The sequence below is a fragment of the Euwallacea fornicatus genome, chromosome 25 (assembly GCF_040115645.1).
Source record: "Euwallacea fornicatus isolate EFF26 chromosome 25, ASM4011564v1, whole genome shotgun sequence".
NCBI classification, from domain to species: domain Eukaryota; kingdom Metazoa; phylum Arthropoda; class Insecta; order Coleoptera; family Curculionidae; genus Euwallacea; species Euwallacea fornicatus.
In genome coordinates, this window is record NC_089565.1 from 2,587,076 (window position 1) to 2,611,952 (window position 24,877).

Here is a 24,877-nt window from a genome sequence, read left to right on the forward strand (position 1 = left end):
GACGAGGAGGCGGATCAAGAAAGAACTTGCATTTAACGGATTGAGCATTCGATCTGCTATTATTAACGCAGATGAAGGTAATGGGGGAGATTACAGTGATTTTGAGGACGTTGACGTCACCAAAAGCTGCGAGGTGCATCGAGAATTTTACATTCATTTAACACTGATACGTGGAGACAATGATCGTTAGGTGGTTGGAGAGGTATCAAAGAGTAATTCGGTACAATATATCAAATACTTGATTTTATTCGATCTTTGGTCTAATTTACAAACTAGGGGTGGCACTATAGCATTCACGGAAATAAACGTTTGTATATAATAAATAAGGTTCTAATAAATAACACATATTATAAACTAACGCGTAATAATGACCAAAACTGTCCTTCTTTGTACAACAATGGAACATGATGATTCGTAGCGAACATCCTTTGCTCGATGAACTTGCAGACAGCATTGGTAACCAAGACAAAGGATTGACATTGAAATTCGGTAATGTAACCTAGACCCAAATGCAAGCGATCTGCATAATTTAAACAATATATTTATTAAACTACTTAAATGACTTCCGTAAGAGAAGAATTTTTAACCATTGAGATCATTTCTACGTCTTGAAAGCAATTCTTAGAACTAAAATACTGACTTAAATCTGAAAAAAACCTTGAAAAATGTTTACTTAAATAAAGTCTTTACGGGGGATGTGATACCAAAAATTATCGATCAGGACCGATTCAGCAAGACCTCGGACTCCAAATTTTTCAAAGGAATATCATTTGTTCTGAATCCGCTCAAGCTAATCATTTAATCATTAATCATAACTTATTTGTCTTAAATAATATCAAAAAAAAAAAAAAAATGAACGGTGTTAAGACTAGACAGCATACAGGCCACGAAGGCATCCTTACCCCCCGCGCCTCTAGCAAAACTTATCGGCTTACTTATTTATAAGTAACTGTTTTTGGCATAATGATTTATCGGTAAGAGCTTTAAGACACATTGGAGTAACTTTGAAATCGCAAAGTTCGGCAGTTTTGAAAATCACAACCACCTCGAGAACGGTTCTGATCAGCGATATGACTAGGTTGGAAACTTCAGGAAAGTTAATTTAGAAGAATTTCGTTGTCGGTTTTTGACAGAAACATTCCCCCTCCATGTGTTCCTCAATCCAATGGAGGTAGTTCGCCACCTTTGTATAGATTCCTGGGAGGTTCGGACGAGCACAGCCGCGACCCCAAGAAACCACCCCTAGGCATGCAATTGTTGCCAGGCTCATTAAAGAAACTGAAGCCAGAACTTACCTATAAGCTCCATATCTCCAATGCTATTGCTCATTTGAAGAGGACCACCACTGTCACCCTGAAACCATTATTTGTGGATGATAGAATTCAGTCTTTTATTTTTGACCGCACCTGGCATGAGTCAATTAATCCCTCTTCATAGCCGGCACAAAACATATTTCCCGATATCTTTTGCTCTCCATATCCAGAGTTGTGGCATTGCTCGGTGCTCCAAACTGGGACAGCGATTTTTCTAAGGATTTGTGAAGTATCACCTCGTTCTTCTATCCTACCCCAACCGGCCACAATTCCCACTCTCCCAGTGTAATCTGCTGAGCCTACCAAAGAAGATCCTAGTTTCTTCACTTGGACATAGTGATATAAAGCAAGTTTACCACTGCTAGGGAGGCAAACGGGGCTCATCTTCTCATTGAAATCGACAGGGATGTCCAATTCCAAAATAGCGATATCGTTGTTGTAAGTAGATATATCAAAATGTTCGTGTTTGTGTAGTGACCTAATGCGACGAACTTCAATGTTATTAAATCTGTTCGGGGAGTTTCGGTCGTGGTCTCCAAGGATGATGGAAAGATCCTTTCTCTCAAATCTTAAAATTATTTCGATAACACAAATACTTGATGTAGCATTTCTAGTTAAGCAAATTTAATGGTAGAAAATACGTTAAAAAATAAGAATAAAAGGCTTGTCGTTCTTGAGATCAGTATACAGGGTGGCTCTGAATATAGTGCCATAAATTCACCCACACATTCAAAGTCTCGAAGTATGATGAAAACTTCCAAATGACTTAATGGAATTTCGTACTTTATTAAAAATTTTTGTGCTCTTTCTAAGTCTGTACGAAGAAATTGCAAAATTTTTACAGGGTGAGTAATGGAAGGAAGTACTGCTTAAATTGTACCTTAACTTTTGTGCACTTAACTTTATTGACGATTTTGTAGCAAAAATATTAAATTCGAGAATATTTACATAAAAAAGGTGCTCTTGTTGCAGATTGAAATTTCTATCGATTTTCGAGAAAATTTACATTTAACAAATCGGTGGATTTTATTAAATAAACGTCAGATTTTAAATTCCGTTGGCCTTGAAATGAAACAAAAAAAAAACAAAAATGTCAAAATTATTTACAAAATCGTGAATAAAGTTAAGTACAAAAAGTTTAGGTACTTTTCAAGTTTAACCCCTTTGTACTACCCGCTCCTGGAAACATGTGACAATTTCTTTACAGAGATGCCGGAAGAGTACAAAAAGTTGAAATAAAGTACAAAATTTCATTAATTGATCTAGAAATATTTTGAAAATATTAATAAGAACTATTCTCAAAAGCCAATCTTTCACACCCTGTATGTCAAAAAACGAAAGGCCTCGCGTTATATGTTTATGTGAAATTTTCGTCATATTTTGGGACCTAGAATAAGTACGTTAATTTATGGCGCTATATTCAGAAACGCCTTGTAGAATCGCTTACGACACCATGTTTAAACTGAGCTTCATCTTACTTATACTCAAGAAATTTATGATTAACGGGTATAACGGGATAATATTCTATTTCCCAACATCCACAATAATGAAGCACGTAATGACATTATTCCCTGAAATTGAGTTTTGTGGGTTGGGTTTAGGGGCAGGTACACCAGCGACAAGGTCGGAATGAGAGTAAGGCTTTACCGTAATATAGAGCAAGTAGAAAAGCTGAAATATAGCGTTGGGGAAGTATTGTTTTCTACGAGAATGCGGAAAGTAAAAGGGTGCAAAAGAAGTAAATTAAGGTGGAAATAACATATCATGTTCCTTAATATACTAATATACTATGATGCTACGCAATAATTATTACTTTAGCTACCAAATAGAGCACCTAAATGGAATATTGTCGGGCATAATATAGACTCAGCATCTAAAACGTGTATTGATGTGTAAACACGGACATTAAAGAAAATACGTAATTTTTTTAAAAAGTACCAATTTTTATCAAAATTATATTTATTGATGAAGACCTGATGAGGCAAAGCTCACAACATTTTGATGAATTATTAATGAAACCAACGCAGCACGCTTAGAACTACTTCTCGAAGGAATTTGAAGTATTCATGAAATAATGCAATGTAAGAGCATCCTAAAACTTCAAAGAAGTATTCCTCGTATATTTCCAAGCTTAGGTAAGCCCAAGTAAAAAGCTTAAGCCATCAATCGTACAGTCACAACATTCCATGCAGAAGATTGCGTTAAAAACCAAAAATTACTTGGATATCAGAGAGTTTATGAAGATTACCACTTGTTGAAGATTATACAGGATCATTCGCTAAAGAGGAGATATCCGAATTTATTAAGAAAACTTCAAATAATCCAATGATGAAAGTTGCCACTGTAGCTGGCCTAGCAGCAGCCTGTCAACCATTAGATCTTACAGTAGTAACAATTCAGAACATGGAAGATAAAGATTTTTCGTAGCTGGATAGAGTGAAGTTTTGGTCAAAGAAGTGCGTATGGCTTTGAGGACCCACCAAATTTCGATTTCGGATTTTATACATAGAAACTTATCCTTATGACTCGTCTTATTGAAACCTGATGCGTATAAAGCGTGCATAGAAGATTACCCTTATAAATCACAATTTTCGTCATTTCAACGTCATTTCAACTCAGTAGAATTCAGCTTTAACAAACCTTCAAGAGGCCTGGCCTGTTGTTCGTTGTAGGCGACAGATGAAACAATATTGTTGATTTAAAATCTTTGTTTTAACCAAATGTCAAATTATGGAATTTTTCGTTGTAGTAAATAGGTGTATATTAAATAAGAAAAAATTAAAAAAAAATTAAAAACCAATAAAAATCTATAATAAAATCAGAGTTTAGGTAGACAAGATTTCCGCATTTTGACTCTCTGCATCTCGTGGTTCTTCAAAATCTCTTGTGTTTTGCAAGAAATCTGTCGCATTTCAAAAGTTTTCATTTTCTCTATTAGTTATCCGTATATTATATGCTACGATGTTTAAAGCGAAAAGGGCTTCGTGAGCTGTAGCGATTAAAATTTCATCATTTCTCTCACCTCCCTCGCTATCACTCGAACCATTTTTATACTGATCATCGGCAGCTATTTGAGCAACACGATTATCATCAGGAAATTCAGAAATTTCTCCTTGTCCATCAGTTATGTCATCCTCATTTAATTTAATTTCCTCAAAATCGGGAATTTGCTGGTTTTTAGCCCGTTCACTTAAATCTCCAGCAGCTCGCTCCCAGAAGCTTCTCCTGACAGTTCGTTATAACCGAGCTCAAAGCTCCAGAGAACAATAAATATGGTATGTTATAACCAAGTTTTCGTTATATCCGCGTGCGTTATAACCCAATACAAATACATTAACCTTATAGGAAGTTGGACGAGCCTTTTTTGCTCGTTCGTTATAACGAAGTGTTGTGCCGAGTTCTATTTGAACTCGACTGTAACGAATTCGGCTCTACTAATTGAAAAGAATTGACACGTTAAATAGAGTTGGTAGACCAATGGTTTTCCGGTATGCACTATTTTGGATATTGATAAAAAACCAAAATTTCATAGTTGGATCCGCATGAATTACATCGGCCGCGTACTGAGCTTCGGTTAGAAGTTTCTCGCAGAAATTAACATTTTATGATTTTATTTTCATGATCATTTATGTATCAAGAAGCGTAGAGGCTCCTTTTTAACATGCCAGTGATGAAATAACAAAGTTTATTTGAACTCCAATTCCACTTCTTGGGCCACACGAGTGAACAGACTCACATCTAGGACTTGATGTCTCCATGGAAGGAAAACAAGATCAGTAACCGATTAATAATAATGTCCGTTTTACAAGAACTTTTTTTTCTTCTGATTGTTACCCTATGACCTCTTCAATAGTTATCAACAAGTTATACGTTTTTTAATACTTACCCATTAACGCAGTGGGCAGCTGTAATAACATGTCTCTTAGATACTAAAGCAGCTCCACAATGGAACTCTCCTCCGTGGCTTAAACCAGCAATCCAGGGGAATTCGTGCGATTTTGTAATGTTACCACCAACAACTTTACTTCTTCTGTTTACCACACCACATTCTAAAAACATATATATTTATATATATCTGGATATAGTTCGTTCTGTTTACCGATTTCTTGTCCAATATGCGCTTTAAAGTTATTTTCAAGACATGCAGCGAACTTCAAATGTCAAAAATCTCAAAAAAGAATGCCTGTAGGATCTCGTACCAAAATACCATTTTTTCATAAAACATGTGAAAAAACACAAGTTTCGTCATAAATAAATTTTATGTTGTGTGACAACACAGTTATGCCCATTTACACAGAGTCCACCTAACTCTGACAACGCCCTCTACATTGCATATCGAAAATGTAAACGCATTTCGATTTCTCACCCCTAAAAACCCCGTGAAGCGATAGTTTGTTCAGACAAAGGCACTGCAAACATTTTTTTTAACTCTCACTTCGACGCCCTGTATTTTGAAAACCATCTACTTTTGGATTGAGGTAAATTGAGTTAAATCGTCACGTTTTGACCTTAGAAACTTTGTGGTAGAATTTTGTTCAGACCTTTTAGAAACGCTTTGTGTATTGTGAGACACAGTCAGAATTGTCAAAATCAGTCAGAATTGCTGACTAACTTTGACAATCAGGTATCGGTTTATCTCTATGTTGAACCTACATGTGTTTTTTTAATCAACGTCTTCTATTCACCATAAAGTCCAGAATCATTGAAATTTTTGTGAAGAATTAGTCAAGAATATCGCATTTTACCTATTTTTGATGGTTATTAACGAAATAATATTGCAATTTAACAAATATTTAAAAAAAATGGAAGAATAGATATCGTTCCAGATTAAATCTACTTGTCGTAAATGGAAAACGCTGCAAGTGGAAAAACTTACCACAGTTGCAGTAGCTACGAGCGGACCTAGGTTGCCTGACATGTTCCTAAAAAAAAATATTCAGATGAAACAAAATTAAAGTGATTTGATCTGCGTTGCTGGAGAAAAGTAATGTAGATCACCTACAAGCCAGCATTACGTTTACATACCATCTACCAGTAATCCTTTACATAATACAATAAACCTACTCTATTTGGTAGCTATAAAGTTACTTCTACCACGAGCCGCCTTTTAATTTACTACCATAATGAACGAAATGTTTAGTTGCAAATTGGTCTGGTGAACGAAGTTTTCCTAGCGGGTAACTTCCCATGTCTGTGGTAGTAACTTACGTTTACAGGTACTCCGTGTGTGTATTCCCAAAGAAGTGCACCGGCCACTAACATGACACTAAAATAAACATATAAATGCACCATATTTTCAATTAAGAGTTAAGTTAAAACACGATAATAAGGAGTATGAGAAGAAATAGATTAAATAAACTAATTAGGAGAGTGCGGAGCGGGTAACCGATAATGCTAATAATAATAATGCAAAAGAGGAACTAATTAACACTGTTTAAGGAAGCATTATTTTTATATACCTACCTCTGTGATGTGTGTATACTACACATATTTTCGGGAGGGAGTTTTTCACCTTGACCATATGTAATCAACGACGATCGCGGTTTCGCAAGATATCCCGCCTATACGGCCCTGGACGTGCATTTCAGGGTCGGACGGCATATTAGAATGCACGGGCGACCCAATTTCGCAAGTATTGTTTGAGATAAGGCTTGTCTAGGGAACAAATTTTATGTCAAGAGGAAAACTAATAAATAAATCAACTTTATCTCCAGTTTTATGTTGGTATAGGTACCTATATTGGGTTCTATGATGACCTTGTTGCTAGGTTTTCAAGGTTTATTCGCGATACGAAAAAAATGCCTCCTAACGAAAGTTTCATCACAATGAAGACTTGCTCAATTTCATTAAATTATCACAATTTATCGCATCTAATTGAACCAGCTACTAAATTCGGGCCTGATGATCATAGCACCTGGGCCTAAACTTCCACCTTCCGTTCAATAAACATGGTGTAGCCAGTTTTCTATATGGCTCTGCACACAACTATTTTCCATGTTATTATCTAGAATGTTTTTGCGACTAAATTTTAACACCTCGCTAAATTATTCAATCTAGCATTGTTAATTACCACACTGTAATTGCAATTATGCAAATAAGAAATTAAGAATTATCGAAAATACAGGTCGGCACCCGCTGTGAACTAGTTTTCATACATACTTTCATAATAAAGCGCACTTGACTAATATAATGCAAATGGCCTATATTCGGGGGCAACCTCGGAAAAGTGCATAATAAATTCTTGAATTTTATGCGACTTAATGGGAAATATCCGTAATTACGGTTTGAGCATGAATCCTTCATTTTTTTCATTTTTATTCTGTGGTTTTAACGGAAATATAATTATTTATTTTCTTTTTAGTTCAAGTTCAGCTGAATTGTCACAAAATTTATATGTTTCCATTAATACGTGAATTCTTTACAACTCAAATTTACCACTAAACTTCGCCTGCATATAACTCATATTTGCAGCTGAAATACAAGGTTTTTAGCTTCCAACTTCCAATGGCGTACGTGGCAAGTCGGGCGAAACTAGGCAGTCAGAAACGCACACAGAAGGAAATTTAAAGGAACAGAAGAAAATTCCTTTTTTTTCTGTAGAGTATACGCAATGTTAAGATTTCTCCGATAGTTCCTTCAAAGTAAGCTAAGTAAAGCAAATGGAACGTGTTGCACCACGTGAAATTCGTCGAAGAAGGAAGAAACTCGAAAATTTCTCATTCTAACAAAATACTGGTTTGGAACAGAATAACTTTATTGTTGACTTTGAGCTTGATAAACCAACTACTGCAGTTATTTTTGCCTCAAAAGTGTGCGTTCCCCCATCGAATCCTTACAACTGAAGTCTTCCCGTAGGTCCGACGAGCCCATCGAGTACTTCTTGAGATGATCCGTCCCATGCCTCGATCAATGCAACTCTCGCTCTTCCCCGTTTTCAACAGCAAGAATTCAATACACAAGACTATCGATATATAGTCTATACAGGGTGTCCCAAAAATATACCGACAAAGCTTAAGGGCTGGTGGGGGACGTCAATACAAACTTTTGTTCATCCCCCTTTTCTTATCATCAAAAGCGCCGTTGGGGTTTTAGAGAAAATAAAATAATCTATGTTATATCAATCAATTAATTTTTGATTTAGTCGGACACCACTGTCTTTTGTTGGACATTTTTTGCGTCAACTACGATTTTTGCTTCGAAACACATTTCCTTTTCGCAGTCAGATACTCCAAAGATACCAATTTTAAGGCCATAATAGGTATTATGTGTGCATTATGATTATTCAGTTGGCACAGTAAAGATCATTTTGTTGATTGCCAAATCATAATTTGCACTGACAATGGACGTTAATTCCTCATTTGAAGAGCTTACCGATACGTACCGATGAATTGGGAGAGGAGCTCCTGCAGCTTGTCTCGCGCGTTCTCCTAATTTCAACACCAAAGATCTTTTTTCTTTGGGAGGTATCGCTGGTCCTACAAAACACCTATTCGTAATGAGGAAGGTCTCTTAGCTAGATTAATGGCCCATTACGCACATCTTCAAGCTATTCCTGAATATTCCATAGAGTCCGCGAGCCAGTGAACCAACGATACAATCTTTGCATTGAACCAAATGGTTAAACATTTTAAACAATTACCGAAACTCATCATTTAATTATCATTAAAGAAAATTGTGCGAACTATCTATGATGAGTTATTCGAATGCTGACTGATTCAAATAGCAGCCTTTTAGAGTAGATATGGCTTGATTCAACACATTCGACTCTAATTAAAGTCAAATACGGAGTTTGTGTTAGAACATCGGATCACATGCGATAAGCATCTTCACGATGGTAAAATCTTTCACGTTGTAATGCTGCATCTAAAGCTGCAGTTGGTAAATATTTCACATTGACCTTGTCACATGCGTCTCCCAAATGGGACTAAACCCCAATTCAGAAATGTGAATTATTTTTATTAGGAAATTCCCAACAATACAGCAATATACAGAGAAGGACCTTTACACGTGCCACAAACAACTTTTTGTCTTAAGCCTAAGTCTTTAGTGCACCTGGTACAGTGTAAAAATAATATTATGCAGAAAGCTATATCTGGAACGGAAGACATCTAAGAGATAAAAAATATGGTTTGGAAATAGGAGACAATCTGAAGGGGTTAAATCTGACGAATAAGGTGGGTGAAGAAAAACCAAGTTGATTGATTTTGACCCTGGCGATTACGAAAGTATGGACTAGATGAAACAAGAGTCTTTTTCGCCAAATGCAGTCGCTTTTTCCTGATTTCTTCGCTCAAAGGCTGCAATAAATTTGTCTGTCTCCGCTTATTGTTTGAGGGGGATAGTTGATGAAAATTATCCCAAAAAACTGACCACATCACCTTTCTAGCTGATGGAACGGTTCTCGCCTCCATTGGAGCTCATTCCCCCCGTAAAATCCATTGTTTTGACTTTTATTTTATCTCAGGAGTGAAATGATGGACCCATGTTTCCTCCATGACAATGAATCGACGCAAAAACTAAGTTTCATTGCTGGAAAATTTTGCCAAACACTCCCCTGAAACGTCATCACGGCACTATTTTTGTTCAGTAGTGAGGGATCGCAGCGCACGTCTTGCGCGCAGCTTCCTCATATCCAACTTTTTGGTCAAAATACGATGTCCAGTACTTTTTGAAATGTCCATCATGTCTGCTGACGCATGCAATTTGAGCGGACTGTCGTCCAGTATACTTTCGTGGATTTCCCCCACAATTTCCGAAGTAGTCAAATCTGGCCTGTCATTGGGTCGGCCACTGCGGAGTTCATCTTCGCAACTCGTACGAGCGGGTTTGAACTCTACCATTCAATATTTTACAGTTGTTAACGAAGGACCAGATTCATTCAGAATAGGATCTAGCTCCGATTTGACGTGGGATGGACTAAGACCTTTCAAATGAAGGTATTGAATCACGCATTGATTACCGAGTTTTACTATGTTCACAAAATCTCTAAGAGCGATCGCCAAAGACGGTTCCGAAACCAACACAAGTCAATGTAGTACCCTCAAACTTTAGATATGAGCTTTTAAGGATTGAGTCTTTGTAATGTAGGCCAATTTTTAACGAAAAAACCGCCAGTTACATATCAGGTTCGATGCATCGGGGATTACCCTCGTATCATCCATCCTTCATGTACTCATCACAATAACCTCATCATTGTTATCTTCTAGAATTTAATTTTGGAATCTCAGAAGCAAGAAGATAATTCCTCACTGTGATTTTTATATTGTGTTTGTATGGGTTATTTTTTTTTTAATTATCGAGTTGCCAAAATATATCAAAAATAGATGGAAAAATCTGGTGGAAGAACTGCTTTTTACATGGCGCACTGTCGGTAACGGACAAAAACTGCAAAACAACTATAAAGTATGTGCCAAAAGTAGTAACCATAAATAAAATCATGGAATGGTCCAGACGGAACAATCCCGTAGCGGTTAGTTTGACCTTTCTGCATTGCGCTTGCAGAGCCAGCATGAACAGTTCTTGGTGGTCGGTTGCTTCGGCTTCGCCTTCAGGAACGCTGGCAAGTAACCCGTAGCATATTGAGACAGTTTTTCTGTTGGATTTGGAGATTTGCTCTCCAACATATGCTAAGTATCCCGCCTGAAACTGAAAGGAATACCAGTAGTTAAACCATGTAGTCAGTATTTAGATAAAACTACTCACGGCATAGGAACAAATCCACATACACCGAACTACTGAAGGTAAATTAATTTCATTGATGGAAGAAATGAACACTCCATGTCGCAGAAAGTTGGTGATGAAGTAAAATATGGTCCACATCAAAATGGCTCCGAACAACTCATTGACTTGCTCAGCTGTATCGCAAAGAACGTTATGTTCCCTCCTCAATTCCTTGCTCGCGCGCAATAAAATTTTTTCGTTGAACTTTATGAAGCTTTTTCTGATGTTATTCACCAAGAGAAATATTATAAACAACGCAGTGATAACTCTGATGACCAGCAATCCCTCCACTATAAATAACGACAAGTAGTAGTACTTATTCTCAGTTCTCTTCATCTGAGTGAGCAGAATAAAAATTGCATTCAAACAGTTAATGAACAGGAAGCATCCAAAATAGATCACAAACTCCTTTCCAGAAGTCAAGATATCCAGACAGCTTTCTAGCAGTATTGACAAATTATTCTGTTGAAAAATTGCGTTCAGGCAGATGTATATGTTAGCCACGTAAAGGAAGGCGAAAGAGAGGTCGTAAACTATTCTTGAGGAGACTGGAACGTTGGTGAACACACTGTCTTTCACGTAAAGGGAGAAAGGCCCTATAACTGCAGTGAACACTATGAGAGACCACGCGAAAATTTTAAACACTAATTGCCACTTTGGGTACTTGCAAAACATTGGCGGGAAAAGTATCAATAACACACTAAGAATGAGTAAAACTCTCGAGAAGTTGTTGATGGCCATGTTTTATAGAAAATAATGTCATAATTTGAGTTGTGGGTCGACTGTGTAATCTAGAAATGGGTGGGTATATTGGCGAAGTTTGATGGATGATGTATTAAGTACCTGTGGATTTAATCGATTTTTCCCAAGAGGGATGCGAGAGCAGGACACTTCTTATGTAATACAGGGTGTCAAGAAGCAACGTTGAAATATTTTGCGAGAAGGTTCTAAAGATGAAAACCATAAAAAAGTTCTTATAAATATTCCCTAAAAATGGCCTTTTAAAGAGGCTAGAACCCTTGAGAGAGAGAGAGAGAGAGAGATTCTAAAGGCGATTTTTTCGCAATATTTTCAAAACGGCTTGCGCTAACCAAAATCAAGAAATTCGCAGTACTACAACAAGTTTGAACGTGAAAACGAATTTTTGCGTCAGTAATTTCAAATTTTAGTCACATACAAGAGGTCTCCCTTTGCCCTAACTTTTTTGCTTGTGACATTTCTTAATTTTCGAAGTCAAATTACTGAATCACAGATATTTTCCGGTAAAAAAAACACCTTCTGCTTTCATATCGTTAGATCCTAAAAGTTTTCCAGAAAAATTAGTCGTTGTAGCCCGATGCGTGATTACACAGACATCGAAATCTGTGAAGATAAAAATTATAAGATCCATTCAGGCAAACGCAGGACATTTTCAACGTTAGTCGTGAATAAATGGTAAATTGTTAATAACATTAATATTATTATTGCTTTCTAATAAAAAATATTTCTACTACAAAGATGCCTGCTTTGTTCATTGAAATGCGCTTCAATGTCCATACAATCGTGCATCGATCCATAAACATCCAGTTTTCTAAAACACTGTTTATTTTAACGAGATGAAATGAGAGGACCTTTTTTATTTAAAAAAAATATATATATATTAGCAATTCAATAATTTGATTTAAAAAATGAAGAAATGTCACAAACAAAAAATGTAGTGTAAAATTTGTGCAGGAGGCTTCTTTTATGTGACGCCCCTGACCAAAATTTGCAATTATGAACAAAAAAAAGGACTCGTGTTTATTTAGGAAAAAAAATGTATTGGTGTCTCCCACCACTCCTTAAAGTTTGTCGGTATATTTTTGGGACACCCTGTATTTCTTCCCCGAAGCGGCTAAAATTAGATTAAAAACATGTATTAAGGCTCCGTTATACTTCTAAAGCCTCCTCAAGTTAGAAAGATTGGATGAATACAACTGAGAAAATTCACTGGAGAGCATTCAAATCTCGCGTTTTATGGACCTTACGGAATGTCCTTGCATAGGGCGGGAGAAGGTCGAAGGGAAGTTACCACACTTTCAAATCCGAATCATGTCTAAAATAGACTTGCTTCAGGTCAGTTCCCATTAGGTTAGAGGTTTGAAGAGTATTTACCATTATCTGTAAAACATTAGAGGGAAAAGGATCAATAATTTATTAAGAATGATCAAAGCTCTTGAGGAATTGTTGATGGTCTTGCTTTATAGGAGCTAATCCCGTAATGTAGGGTATAAGTCTAATCTGATAATGAGTTTTCATATTATCCCAGTTTGATAGATGATGTTTGGATTTAATTTGACGTAGGTGCCTATTTATGGCTCTAAAAGCGTTTATTTCTAATAACTGAAGATGCCACAACATGACATGTTTCTTATGGAATATATTAATTATTCTTGGAGGGTGATTTTAGAATAAATCAATTTTCTACTATTTTTGGCACCATCAAAACTAATTATTGATTCACAACTCACATTCTAATGACGATTAGAAACGAATATTAATTGGAAGTCCGCCAACAAAACTGGAAATTCCTTCCTGATTTGTCAAAGGCGTTTCTTCTTTAGACGGTCCTTACCATATATACCATTTGAAATGAGGGAATAATAAGTCCACGTATAACCCACTTTACAATTGTCACAGGGCGTCCGGAAATAACGTTGAAATATTTTGGGGTACGATTCTAGATATTCAAATGATAAAAAGAAGTTGTTCCGTAAAGGAGGAACTCTGAAAACGGCTTTTCTGCACTCCGTTGATGCGAAAAACAGGACGAGGGTGCGCTCCAATGAGTACGAGACGCAGCGCCAGCTTAAGTCAGGGCTTTAAGTAATTTATTTTTCTTAGTCGGCCATAAAAATGTTTTAACGAATGTGCAAAAACTTGGTACCACAATATAATATTATCGAAAAAGAAATTTTAAAAATTTGAAATTTTTTAAATAATTTTTTCGGTATTCTTAAGGTCGCAGAATGCGTTATTGTCATATCTGTAAATGGTCATGCGAACCAATTTTTTCCTTAAAAAAGTCAAATAAATTTTCAGTTCTAATCGTGCAGGAACGCCCTATATTAAGTTTGCTTAAAAGACGAAAGTGATAATAAATTATAAAAATAATTGACACTGCCTTTATCGGAGAAACACGAGTATACGCGCCTGACAAACTCAAGGCTTCTCAGACCATCACTCAGTTAGCATTAACTTCTAGTCTCGATGACGAATGAGATAACTGGAAAAACCTAAAAATATTTAATATTTCCACATTACCCTAAAATTAAAAGTAAGCCAACTTACGAAGCCCTGTATAAATAAAAGCTTTTCAAATAATATACTCCCAACATGTTTGCAAAAGTTAAAGAGGAATAAAGGAATTTTTAGCTCGAAAAATGAATATGTTTATGTTCACATTTTGTATCACTACTTATATATTATACAACACATAAATAATGTTTACTTTTGAAGATAAGATGTAAATAGAGTACACACTGTATTCGAATTTTATGAAGATAAATACATAGAAACCGAATTTAAGCACTTATAATATACCACCCACGCCAGCATCGTTCTTGGATCTTTCTGATACTAGAGGCATCGGTTCTTCAGATATGGTTTATTGCGTAATGAGGGATAAAGCTCCTCAACGCCTCAACGCTAACTCAATTCCTTATCAGCATACCACAACATTAGGAGCGCGAATCGATAATTTCAAGTACAAAACAGTAAAAACAAAATAACAAAAATAAAACTATCAAAAAATAAATTATTCAAACTGTAAATTTAACGAAACAGAACTCGCCATAAAATAAGCTCATGATATCAGCGTAGAGACAAAATGATTATTTTACACAAATTTTTTTCCTATTTTTTGACAACAACTCGCTCTTTGCTGTGAGATCAATTGAGAACGGAATGGAGGAACGTGGAAAGACGGAAAAATAATGCAACGGGACAGAAGGCAACTACCACAAAGCTAGTACCAATGCGAGTTGCGACAGAACGAGCGAAGAGATGAGTTTCGCAATGAACGTGCATGTGAGCACTCCTTGTCTACAACGGGGCTATCAATCAGTTATTTGAAAATATCACGAGGTTTTGGCTCTAAATTCCTCCTATGATAGAGAAAACGATAAAAGGCTGTTATGAATCCCCCCGCAGTTCCTTGTTAATGTTAAGATCATTAATAGGCATCATCTGAAGGTGGGACAGGCTTTTGGCCCCAAGTTCTTCCCAAGATTAGCATGGGAAGAGAGGGTTGTTTATAAGTTCCTTTAACGTAGGTGAGAAAAATGGTTAAGGGTTTGGTACCCGTGAGAAAAAGGATGGGCGGCCCTTCCATCCTATCACGGTTCTCTCACGAAGAGGGGATGTGTTCGGGGTGTTGATACCAGGCCGTGTCAGGGATTCCGTTTTTGAGTTACGGGGAGCAAAGAAAAGCTTCGAGAACTTGTACCGTTTTTCCCCCCTTCCAACCACGGACCTTACATGTACGTGTGCCCCCATGAGACTGACGAGCGGTGTGTCTTACACGCCATACTTTTTTCGACGACTCTATTGGAACATACAGGGTGATTCAAAAGTCGAGGCGCAAATTAAGGAACGTCTACAGTTTAACGTTCTGGTTAGGAAATGTCAAATGAAATTTTTGCCTTCCTTTCGGAGTTATTGCACTTTAAAGTTTCTACATGTTAACGTTTTTCACTATTAATAATAATGCAATAGTTGCCATTATTTTTGATTATTAATAATGGAAAAATAAAAATAATGAAACGATTATAAGGAGTGCTCAGAAATAATACCCCTAGCGCGGACCACGAAACAAGTAAATCGTATGCTTATTGTATATTTTGTCCATGTTGGGTGTATTTTACTGCATCCGTTATTCTTTGCATTAATCCCTCGTGGCTACGAATTTCTACTGCATAGACCAATTGTTTGAAATGTCCCCGTACAAAATAATCCAAAGGGTTCAAGTCGGGCAATCCCGAAGGCCATAGCACTTGACTATGCCAATCCGTCTCACCTTAGCAGTTTCGTTTAGCCAAATTACAACAAAATTATACACTCAACAAAGCAAACACGAAAAAAGTTTGAAAAGCTCAGAAATAAGTTGCTTTGTGACTTACGAAATTATTATCACTTCTTTTGTGGCTTGTTATTATTTATTAATACATATAATAACAAATGATAACATAAAGAAGCTTTGAGGCGTAATAAGAGGGAAACAAAGGCCTTCTAGCAAAAATTCCATTCTAGATTTTTTAACCAGAATACCAAACCACGCACGTTCTTTAATTTTTTGTCTCGATTTATGAATAACTCTATAGTAATTTTACGTTCGTTTGTGACGAAATCATAAGGCCTCTTGACACTTAAAATGCGACAAATGCCATCGGGCGTGATACAATACGTATTCTATCACGTTCCATTAACAATACACACGAAATGCTCCAGTCCCTCGGAAATACACATCCCCCTTTAGAATACGTCTAATAAAATTTCCACATGCATAACGGCCGACAGAGTATTTAATAGACCTTAAATATCAAGTTTGAGCATGTATGTTAACATCGAAGAGCAACATTCAAAAAGCGGTATGGAGGAGGATCATCATTTCATTCCGACAGAGCTATCAGTTTAATCGTAATGCAGAAAATAGCTATTTGTGTATTGAGGACGCAAAGTGCTACATTGCCGCTCGGTAAGAAAAGACGGGAATGTGCGACACGAGGCGGGACACGAATGGTTTCGGAATTGGGATACTTTGCGCCCGAATGTCTGGTACGACTTTTCTGCCAGTTATTGTTTTATCGCACTAGCAACAATGGCGTTTCTTGGTATGCACAAGAATACGTTGAAAGGACTTTCATTACCTAACGGTGTTTTTACTGGAAGTTTTCCTAACAAAAACGCAGCAGGCCAGTTTGCCGAACAACTTTAAAATAATAAGGAGTTGAATGAATTGGGCACAAATCAATGAGAACATCAAATATTAAATAATCGTCACGATGCCAACCGTTTCGGAGGCAGTAAAGTGTGTTTTGCACTTCATTCTGGGAAAATGTAGTTTTAAAATGTTCTATTACGAAAGAAAATACCTAAAAATGTCGAAAAATGCGTGCAAAAACTTATCAAAGATAACATCAATTATTAAAATTTGCCCTGCAGGGGAAACTTTCAAATCCCTTCCAGATGTAGAGAAAAATTCAATGGTCTTTCAATCTAACCATTCACAAGTCGCACACTCCCTTGGTCGTCTTCTAAGAGGACATAGATGCAACCAAAATATTAAATTAATTTAATAAAAAATTTAATTATTTACATTACTGGTAATAACTGTCAATTTAAATCATATGGATAAATATCAAGTCAGGCAAATATTTAAATATTGACAATGTACTTAAACCCTTTTTAACGTTGTTATCTTATGAAAATTGTCGTATACGAACGATTACGGAAAAAGTTAGTATAAATATGCTAGAACCAGTGTTTTACTATGAAATGCCAACCTGGAGCTAAATAAACCAGCATGCAGTCATCACTTGTTGTTTTAACTATCTTGCTGGTTTGCCTCTCTGGCAGTGTTAAAGCAAAAATTTGGCTACACCCAGATACAGGCTTAAATTTGGTAAGAAACCTTAGGTTGTCATTAACTCATGAATTTTTAGCAGAAATGCGGCAAAGAACATAGAATTTTTGTATGATCATTAAGTCTTCACGTTCACCGTGTCGACTTCTGTTAAAAACTCCTTAGTTCAGCTAGTTCTCGTATTCACTACATCTTCTAGTGACACACTTATCATTAGCTACAATTTTACATAGTAATTCATAGTTTTACTCTTATTGTCATCTTCTCACTAAATCGTTTATATCTAGTATCAGTTTATCGCAAAGTATGGTTACTACTACGAGAATTACACCGTTGAAACGAAAGACAACTACATTTTGAACACCGTAAGAATTCCTCGTGCCAGAAACGAAAACGGTAACAGCACCTCGAAGAAACCCGCAGTACTCCTGCTCCATGGAATCTGGAGTAATCCTCAAGACTTCATCATTAAGGGTAATATTAATTTAAATTCACACATCGAAATGTTCGAAGGGATGAGATGAAGATTTATGCACGTAGCAGTTTGCCGAAAAGTAAATAGAACCGGTTAATTAATCAGATGGTTAAATCGATTGCTGAAATTCGGACATAGAAAAATGAATTAATAATATACAGGTGGCAGAAAATGCCATTTCATTTAATTTTTTTTTTATTTAATCGATAATTAAGGGAAACAAACATTTTTGAGATTTAATACTATGGTATGGCCACCGCGGTTATTAAGGTTTTACCTCTTGGGCATGTTTCTGATTAAATGACCCATCGCATTTTCACCCATATTTGGTCACTCTTCGCGCAAATGGGGCAAGTTTTGAGGCGTGTCGCGTAAATATCTTAGAAGTTATCAGTTTTAGAAAACAATCTTTAAATAAAGAAGGGGCTGTCTGTAAGGGAAACATTTTTGACATTATCGCTATTTTAAATCAAGGTAACCTTCAGGCTCTAATCAAGGTCACCTTCAGGCTCTAATCAAGGTCGACTTTGTTTCGTCAAACGGAAATCCCACATTTTTTGACAGATTCTCATTTATTATTGAAAACAAACCTGTCTTTACTTGAAACATTTTTTCATGAAATTGATACTTTAGCAACATGTTGGTACTTTTGAAAATTTTCTCTTTCAACGAAAAATACTTGTATCAACACATTTAACAAAAATAATTTTTTTTAAATTACACTCAGCGAATAGCACTTTAAACGACTTTTAGTTATCAAAAAACGCTTCTAGTGAGCTTTTACTACAAGTTGCTCTTATTCTTTACTTCATTGTTTCAACTGTTGTTGGTACTTCAGCGTTGCCAATTACTTTGAAGTATCCCCCCAAAAAAAAATCTATAGACGTTAAATTTGGTTAACCTTCTTTATTATAAAACTTTTTTTCCAAAACTGATAACTTCAGAGATGTTCACGTGACACACTTAAAAACCCCACCCTATAGTTTAAGAGTTCCAGTCTTGTTTGAAACCCTATGCCACAGCTCAAAACACGCCTCTTAAGCATATCTCAAAGGTGTTCTCTTGAAATAAAATCATGATATTGAAATTTCCAATCTACTAACTCTGAGGTACTATAGGAGCAGTCCAATAGATTGCGCAACCTCTAGATTAGCATTATCATGCATCAGGAAGAACGCACAAGTGCCAGAACAACAGGATGTTAACATCGTGCCTCTATAAAACAACAGTTCAGAAAAACGTAATCAGCTTTGCGACCAAGTTAGATTCTAGCCCAAACTATAATTTTACCATTTTAGTATTAGTCTACTTCCCGTAGTTTCCAAACGGTTTTGTTTCCAGATCTTATCCACGCCGTAATTCTTCTACAATGTCTTTGGAAACCATCTCTCGATTCATTAGTAAAATGAATATGAACTGTCTTTTTCTTGCCAATTTACATGTTTTTCTGACATCCTACTTCGCATGCGCTAATGCCGTGCCGCACGTCAGGAACTCTAACTGGACAAGAATGTACAGTCCACCTCAGTCAACCTGTCTCTCATAATTTGGTTGCGAACCACTAAACGTTGTAGGTTTTGCAGTTCATTTTTTAACCGATTGACTGTCGTGTTTCAGCTAGGAAAAAATTGAGGGCGGAAAAACATATTTTGAATAGAATTAGTCTTCCTGGTAGATGCATGATAGTTTTTTTACATCGCCACTGTCTTGATAACGTTGTCTGCGGCATTTGGTGTTTGATGTCTCCAATCTATGCATCATACCCACATCCCCCGCCCCCTTCCACCCCGCACCGCTTCACTCATGTATAAGATGACGTCTTTCGATGTTTTTGGGTTTTAAACAATAGAAAAACTGAAAGTAATATTTACTTTTCCTTTTTTTTAAGTAGATAATGCAACTGTTGTAGACCGTTACCGTCAACTTCTTCAGTTCGTCGCATAGATGTTGTGCAAAAAAAATTAACACCAAATAGTCCCGGACGTTGTCCTTTGGCGGTCTGACAAGTTTAATTCAAAAAATTTGCTTGTTTCTAAATTTGTCCCTTAGATCATGTCCAAGGGTGCAGGCAGTTTAATATTAAAGTTCAAATTTTATTTGGTACAGGGGATAGTTCCTTAGGGTTCCTTTTGGCAGAGCAGGGTTTCGATGTTTTCTTGATGGCCAGCAGAGGCAACACCTATAGTACGGGACACCTCACGTTGAGCACTGACTCTGTGAAGTATTGGAACTTCAGGTAAGTTGAAGTTTCTTTATGTATGACTTAGCGAAAATTTGATCAATCTCTTAGTTTTCATGAAATAGGATATTACGACATTCCAGCCAACATAGACCTGATCAGTAACCTCAACGGAAACTCTAATATATCTTTCATTGGTCACTCTCAGGGAGGAACAGCATTTGTGTCCTTGGCAGCCACTCGCCCAGAATACAGAGCCAGAATTTCAGTAGCTCATTTATTTGCTCCCGTAGTATATATGGATTATTCTCGATTACCACTATTTTCCGCCCTTAAGAGCGTTCATGAAGATTTAGAAGTAAGAACTAATTTGTGAGGTTGCTGAGTACTGACTAGTGAAATATTGCCGCAATTTTCAGAACCTCCTTACTAGCCTGCAACTTAACAAGGGCATTCTTACCTACAGCCCCCTTGTTTTACCTTTGGCAATTATGTTTTGCAACGTAAATGTCTCTACCGTACATGCGTGCGTAGATCTCCTTGGTTTGGTCGGACCTAATCCTAACCAACTAGATCCCGTGAGTTGGTATTAAAGAAGATATAAACAATCACTTTATTAATTATTCCTTTGCAGGCAATGCTGACGGTTATGGCCACAAACAATCCGGCTGGAGGATCATTCAAGCAAGTTTTCCATTACCTTCAGGTAGCGAAATCTAGTAAGTCTTTTTTCTTTCTTTAATTTTTGCAGACGAGGAGTAATAATTGAAACGCATTAGATAAAACACGTACAAAGAGGACTAAAATTCCCACAAATCAAAGTTAATTCTTAAATACTTAAATTCTCACAAAACGACATAATTTATGACGTCACGTCACCTTTACTTTTTCAAATTTTAACACCATTTGAATGAACAAATCAACTCGTCAATCAAACAGTTTTGAAATGAAAAACTTGTATATTATATATACAGGTTGTTAATATTTTTTTAGGTAAATTTAAACTTTATGACTACCGTTCCGACAACACCTTAATGTACAGCACATCCCAAGCCCCTTTCTACAATTTGTCTTCTATCGACGATATTCCTATCTATATTTGGTATGGAATTAATGATTACTTCTCCGGAGTATTGGTAAAGCTCAAGTCACATAATATCGACTGTCGTTGATAGTAACTTTTTGCTTCAGGATTTCAAAAGGCTGATACGTGAAATTCCCAGTGCTATATCGAAAGTGGTCACCAGTCCTCTTTGGAATCACATAGACTTTGTTTTTGCCAACAAAGGGAAATTTTATGTGTATGACGAGGTCATAAATATTCTAAAGGACACATATGATATATAAGAGGCCAAATTTCAAATTTTGTCTATAGAGATATTAATAGATCCAGTTTCATTATTCAGTTTGTCTTATTGATTTTTAATTGTCGTTGCCCTATAATTTATCATCGGCTGCACATAACTTCATCTCAACTAACACTTTTTTAAGTGTTGGTTCTCCTAAATATGGTGATTTTGCAACAAATGTGTGTGAATTAATTTAGATATCTGTAAAACCACTGGTCAAATTTTGTAGAACAATCTACATTCAAGTAAATCTGCCCTTCGATAAGCGCTTCTAATTCTTTAATCATGTCTAATGGATTTGAAAATAAAGTTTATTTAGATTATTATTATACTATATACAGGGTGTCCTATGACGAGAGGACGATACTTAAAGAGATGATTATAGACCCAATTTCCAATAAAAAAAGTCATATAAACAAAAGTCTGATTTTCAACTGTTTAATAGATATTTGGTTTTTACTGTTATCTTGAATTTTAACATCACTTCAAATTTATTAAAATTGTGACTATCCCATTTAACATAACAAGAAATCAGATAGATCGTCTGAAAGAGCATAAAATTTGCTATCAGATAGCCTTTATGCCGTACTCTGATATTGTCTGAATATTAAATTACAATCGTTCAAAATCACGGATAGTTATTTCTTATTAGTTTATTGTTGATGTTCCTGTTGCTGTAATTTAATAAGTTTGAAGGCAGTAGGATCGCAAAATACATAAAAAACATATTTAAAGTATGGCTTTTATGAGCAGATAAAAAGCCATGTAATGTTTCCTTAGCCGTTAAAGTTGCATCGAATGGAAACTTGAAGTAACCAAATTTTTTTTTGAGGACAAATTATTACTTACATTATTATTATTATATGGTTTTTTTTATCGGCAATAGTTTGATGTCACAATTCTGCATACACATATCTTTCATGAACCATTCATGAAACAGCTAGGTGGAAAGATTTGGTATGCAATGTGGTGTGGTATCTCATTATCGTTGCCATTCCTTATGACAGTAGTCTTTACATTGGATTAATATTACTTCACGACTAGTTAAGATTTTTACTAAAGATTTTATAGATATATTAATGTGTCTAATGTGAAGCTTACAAGACTGATTTGAGTAGCATAGAATCACATTGCCAGCAATAAATGTTATTGCTGTCAAGCATCTTTGCAGTATGCAACAAAGTCTCGGAACTATCACATGTAGGAATGGATATATGTAGGTATATATGAAAACTCATCCTTGAGGATGCAAGACCATCATTGCTATATTGTATGTTATTAAATATGAAGAACAACAAAGTTTTAATGGATGAAAACAAAGTTCGAAAGATGAGTTCAGTGAGGCAGCCAATTTGTTTGAGATCAGTAATATTAGAGATATTGTTATATCTCTAGGAACTCAAAAACAAATATGTTCTACAAAAGGGCTCCTAAACTTATATATGTTTCTTTTCTGTCAACTTACTAGATGACTAACATGAGATACCCGTTCTAATCAGAAGTTCAGATATAGCGCAAGGAACTTAAGCAGTTGCAGATATATAAAGTTGGCTTGCCTCACAATCTGTAGGAAGGACACCTTCTTAACCATCTTATGTAAATCGTATTAGGACTAACATCGAGAGGGGATCTACACAATAGAGACTGCTATGGAGAAACATAAATTGGAATATGGCTTGCTTCTAATGTGCACTATTCCGGTCCTTATCCCGGGAGGGCTTATTTGAAGAGACAGGAGGGCATCTTCGTATTTTATACACATGCTATTACCCCTGAACATAATTTACAAAAATTTTAATTAAACTCCAATTATAAATAAAGTAATAAAAACAATCTTCTTACAAACGTCAAAACAAAGATTATTGAGGTTATGATTAACCAGACCAATCAAAGATCTAGAAAAGTCTGTCTCTGTCTGACTTGTATGACCCGAGTATTCGAGACAAGGATAGATACATTATGTGATCGATTCGGCTCCATGGACCAGTCATGTCACACACATATTGACGTCTCTCTCTGACCGTCGTCTCGACGTTTTCGTACTCTGTCCTACTTGCGGTGACCGACTGATTTAATTTCATTTGGGACTATCTGTTTTTTAAGTGGAGCATCCCCTTTAATTGCCGCTGAAACACTTCACGGTGGAATGTTTGGAATGCGGCACCAACTCGGGAACACCGGATATAACCGGTTTTTGAGAGTGTTGTTTGTATTTTTATAAAAGGAACGCGACCTTCAAATTATTCAAGGACGTTTAGAGACTCTTCGATGGAATTTTCGGAGAACGAAAAGAAATAAATATGTAAAACCTTATATTATTGGAATCAGCTTAAAGAGGAGTATCAAGTAAACTTATAAAATGCACTTGATCTTTTGCAAGAACTTAAATTTTTTTAATATAAATTTTATATGAATTTTCATATGAAAATTATTAGAATTTCTACAATAAAATTATTGATTATTATTCACCTGGTCCGCTGTAAAAGCAGCTTAAATTCAGCCTGGTGAGCGAAGCAAAGCTCCACAATCCCACAAGTTATATAAAATACCATTTACCAACAAATTTAATACACCATAATTTCGGATTACCTAGTAAGACAAAGAAATCAGAGAAAAAGGGCAAAAAATTGTATTTATTCAAGATACGCCCAGTATGCGCACAAAAAACTGCAGCAAAAATGATTGTTACTGATTGCCTGTATTAAATTATTTACGGAATAAATTCCGTTTGTGACATTGTGACTTAAGTCACGTCGCTTTAAGCAATTTATGGTTCTGTGATCAATATGATTTAAGATGTTTCACATATAAAAGTTAAAGTTTTTCAAAGCTTCTTATAATTGGTGATACAAAGAAAATTGATTTAAGTAACGCGTTTAGTAATAGGGAAACTAGCGCATATTTCCCTAGTACTCCCAAGTTAGTTTCAAGGCAGCTTTCCCTCACTATTAACATTACACAAAGCTTAATTAAGCGTAGTGATCAAAATTCAGAATTTATTTCCGTAAGAATGTTGTTTTTAAAAGAAATACGCATAATAATAAAACATCTATATGATAAATATCAGAAATGAACAGAAAAGTGAAAATCAATAATTATTTTAAAGTACTGATTTGAAAAATTGAAGTTTCTACTGTACAAAATATTCATACCAAAATTGTAAAAAAAATAAACACGCACTTCAAGAATTTTTTCTAAAGTTACTGTTTTCAGTCCAATTGTCAAGGGTAAAATATAATA

At 35.9% G+C, this 24,877-nt stretch overlaps 2 protein-coding genes across 2 annotated transcripts; one reads left to right on the plus strand and one right to left on the minus strand.

The window, feature by feature from the left end:
• Positions 1-237: 237 nt before the first annotated feature.
• LOC136346930 (trypsin-1-like) lies at positions 238-7,819 on the minus strand. Its single transcript, XM_066296487.1, has 8 exons — positions 6,777-7,819; positions 6,522-6,579; positions 6,190-6,235; positions 5,200-5,362; positions 1,670-1,881; positions 1,407-1,612; positions 1,296-1,353; positions 238-1,242 (listed from the first exon to the last, which is right to left on the minus strand). The coding sequence occupies exons 1-8, from the start codon at positions 6,800-6,802 to the stop codon at positions 1,103-1,105; spliced, it is 909 nt and encodes a 302-aa protein (XP_066152584.1). The 5' UTR covers positions 6,803-7,819; the 3' UTR covers positions 238-1,102.
• A 9,711-nt stretch (positions 7,820-17,530) lies between these two features.
• Positions 17,531-21,693, plus strand: LOC136346926 (lipase 3-like). The gene is made up of 8 exons (XM_066296481.1): positions 17,531-17,673; positions 17,922-18,108; positions 20,216-20,345; positions 20,400-20,646; positions 20,708-20,866; positions 20,923-21,007; positions 21,282-21,424; positions 21,480-21,693. The coding sequence occupies exons 1-8, from the start codon at positions 17,575-17,577 to the stop codon at positions 21,633-21,635; spliced, it is 1,206 nt and encodes a 401-aa protein (XP_066152578.1). The 5' UTR covers positions 17,531-17,574; the 3' UTR covers positions 21,636-21,693.
• Positions 21,694-24,877: the final 3,184 nt, after the last annotated feature.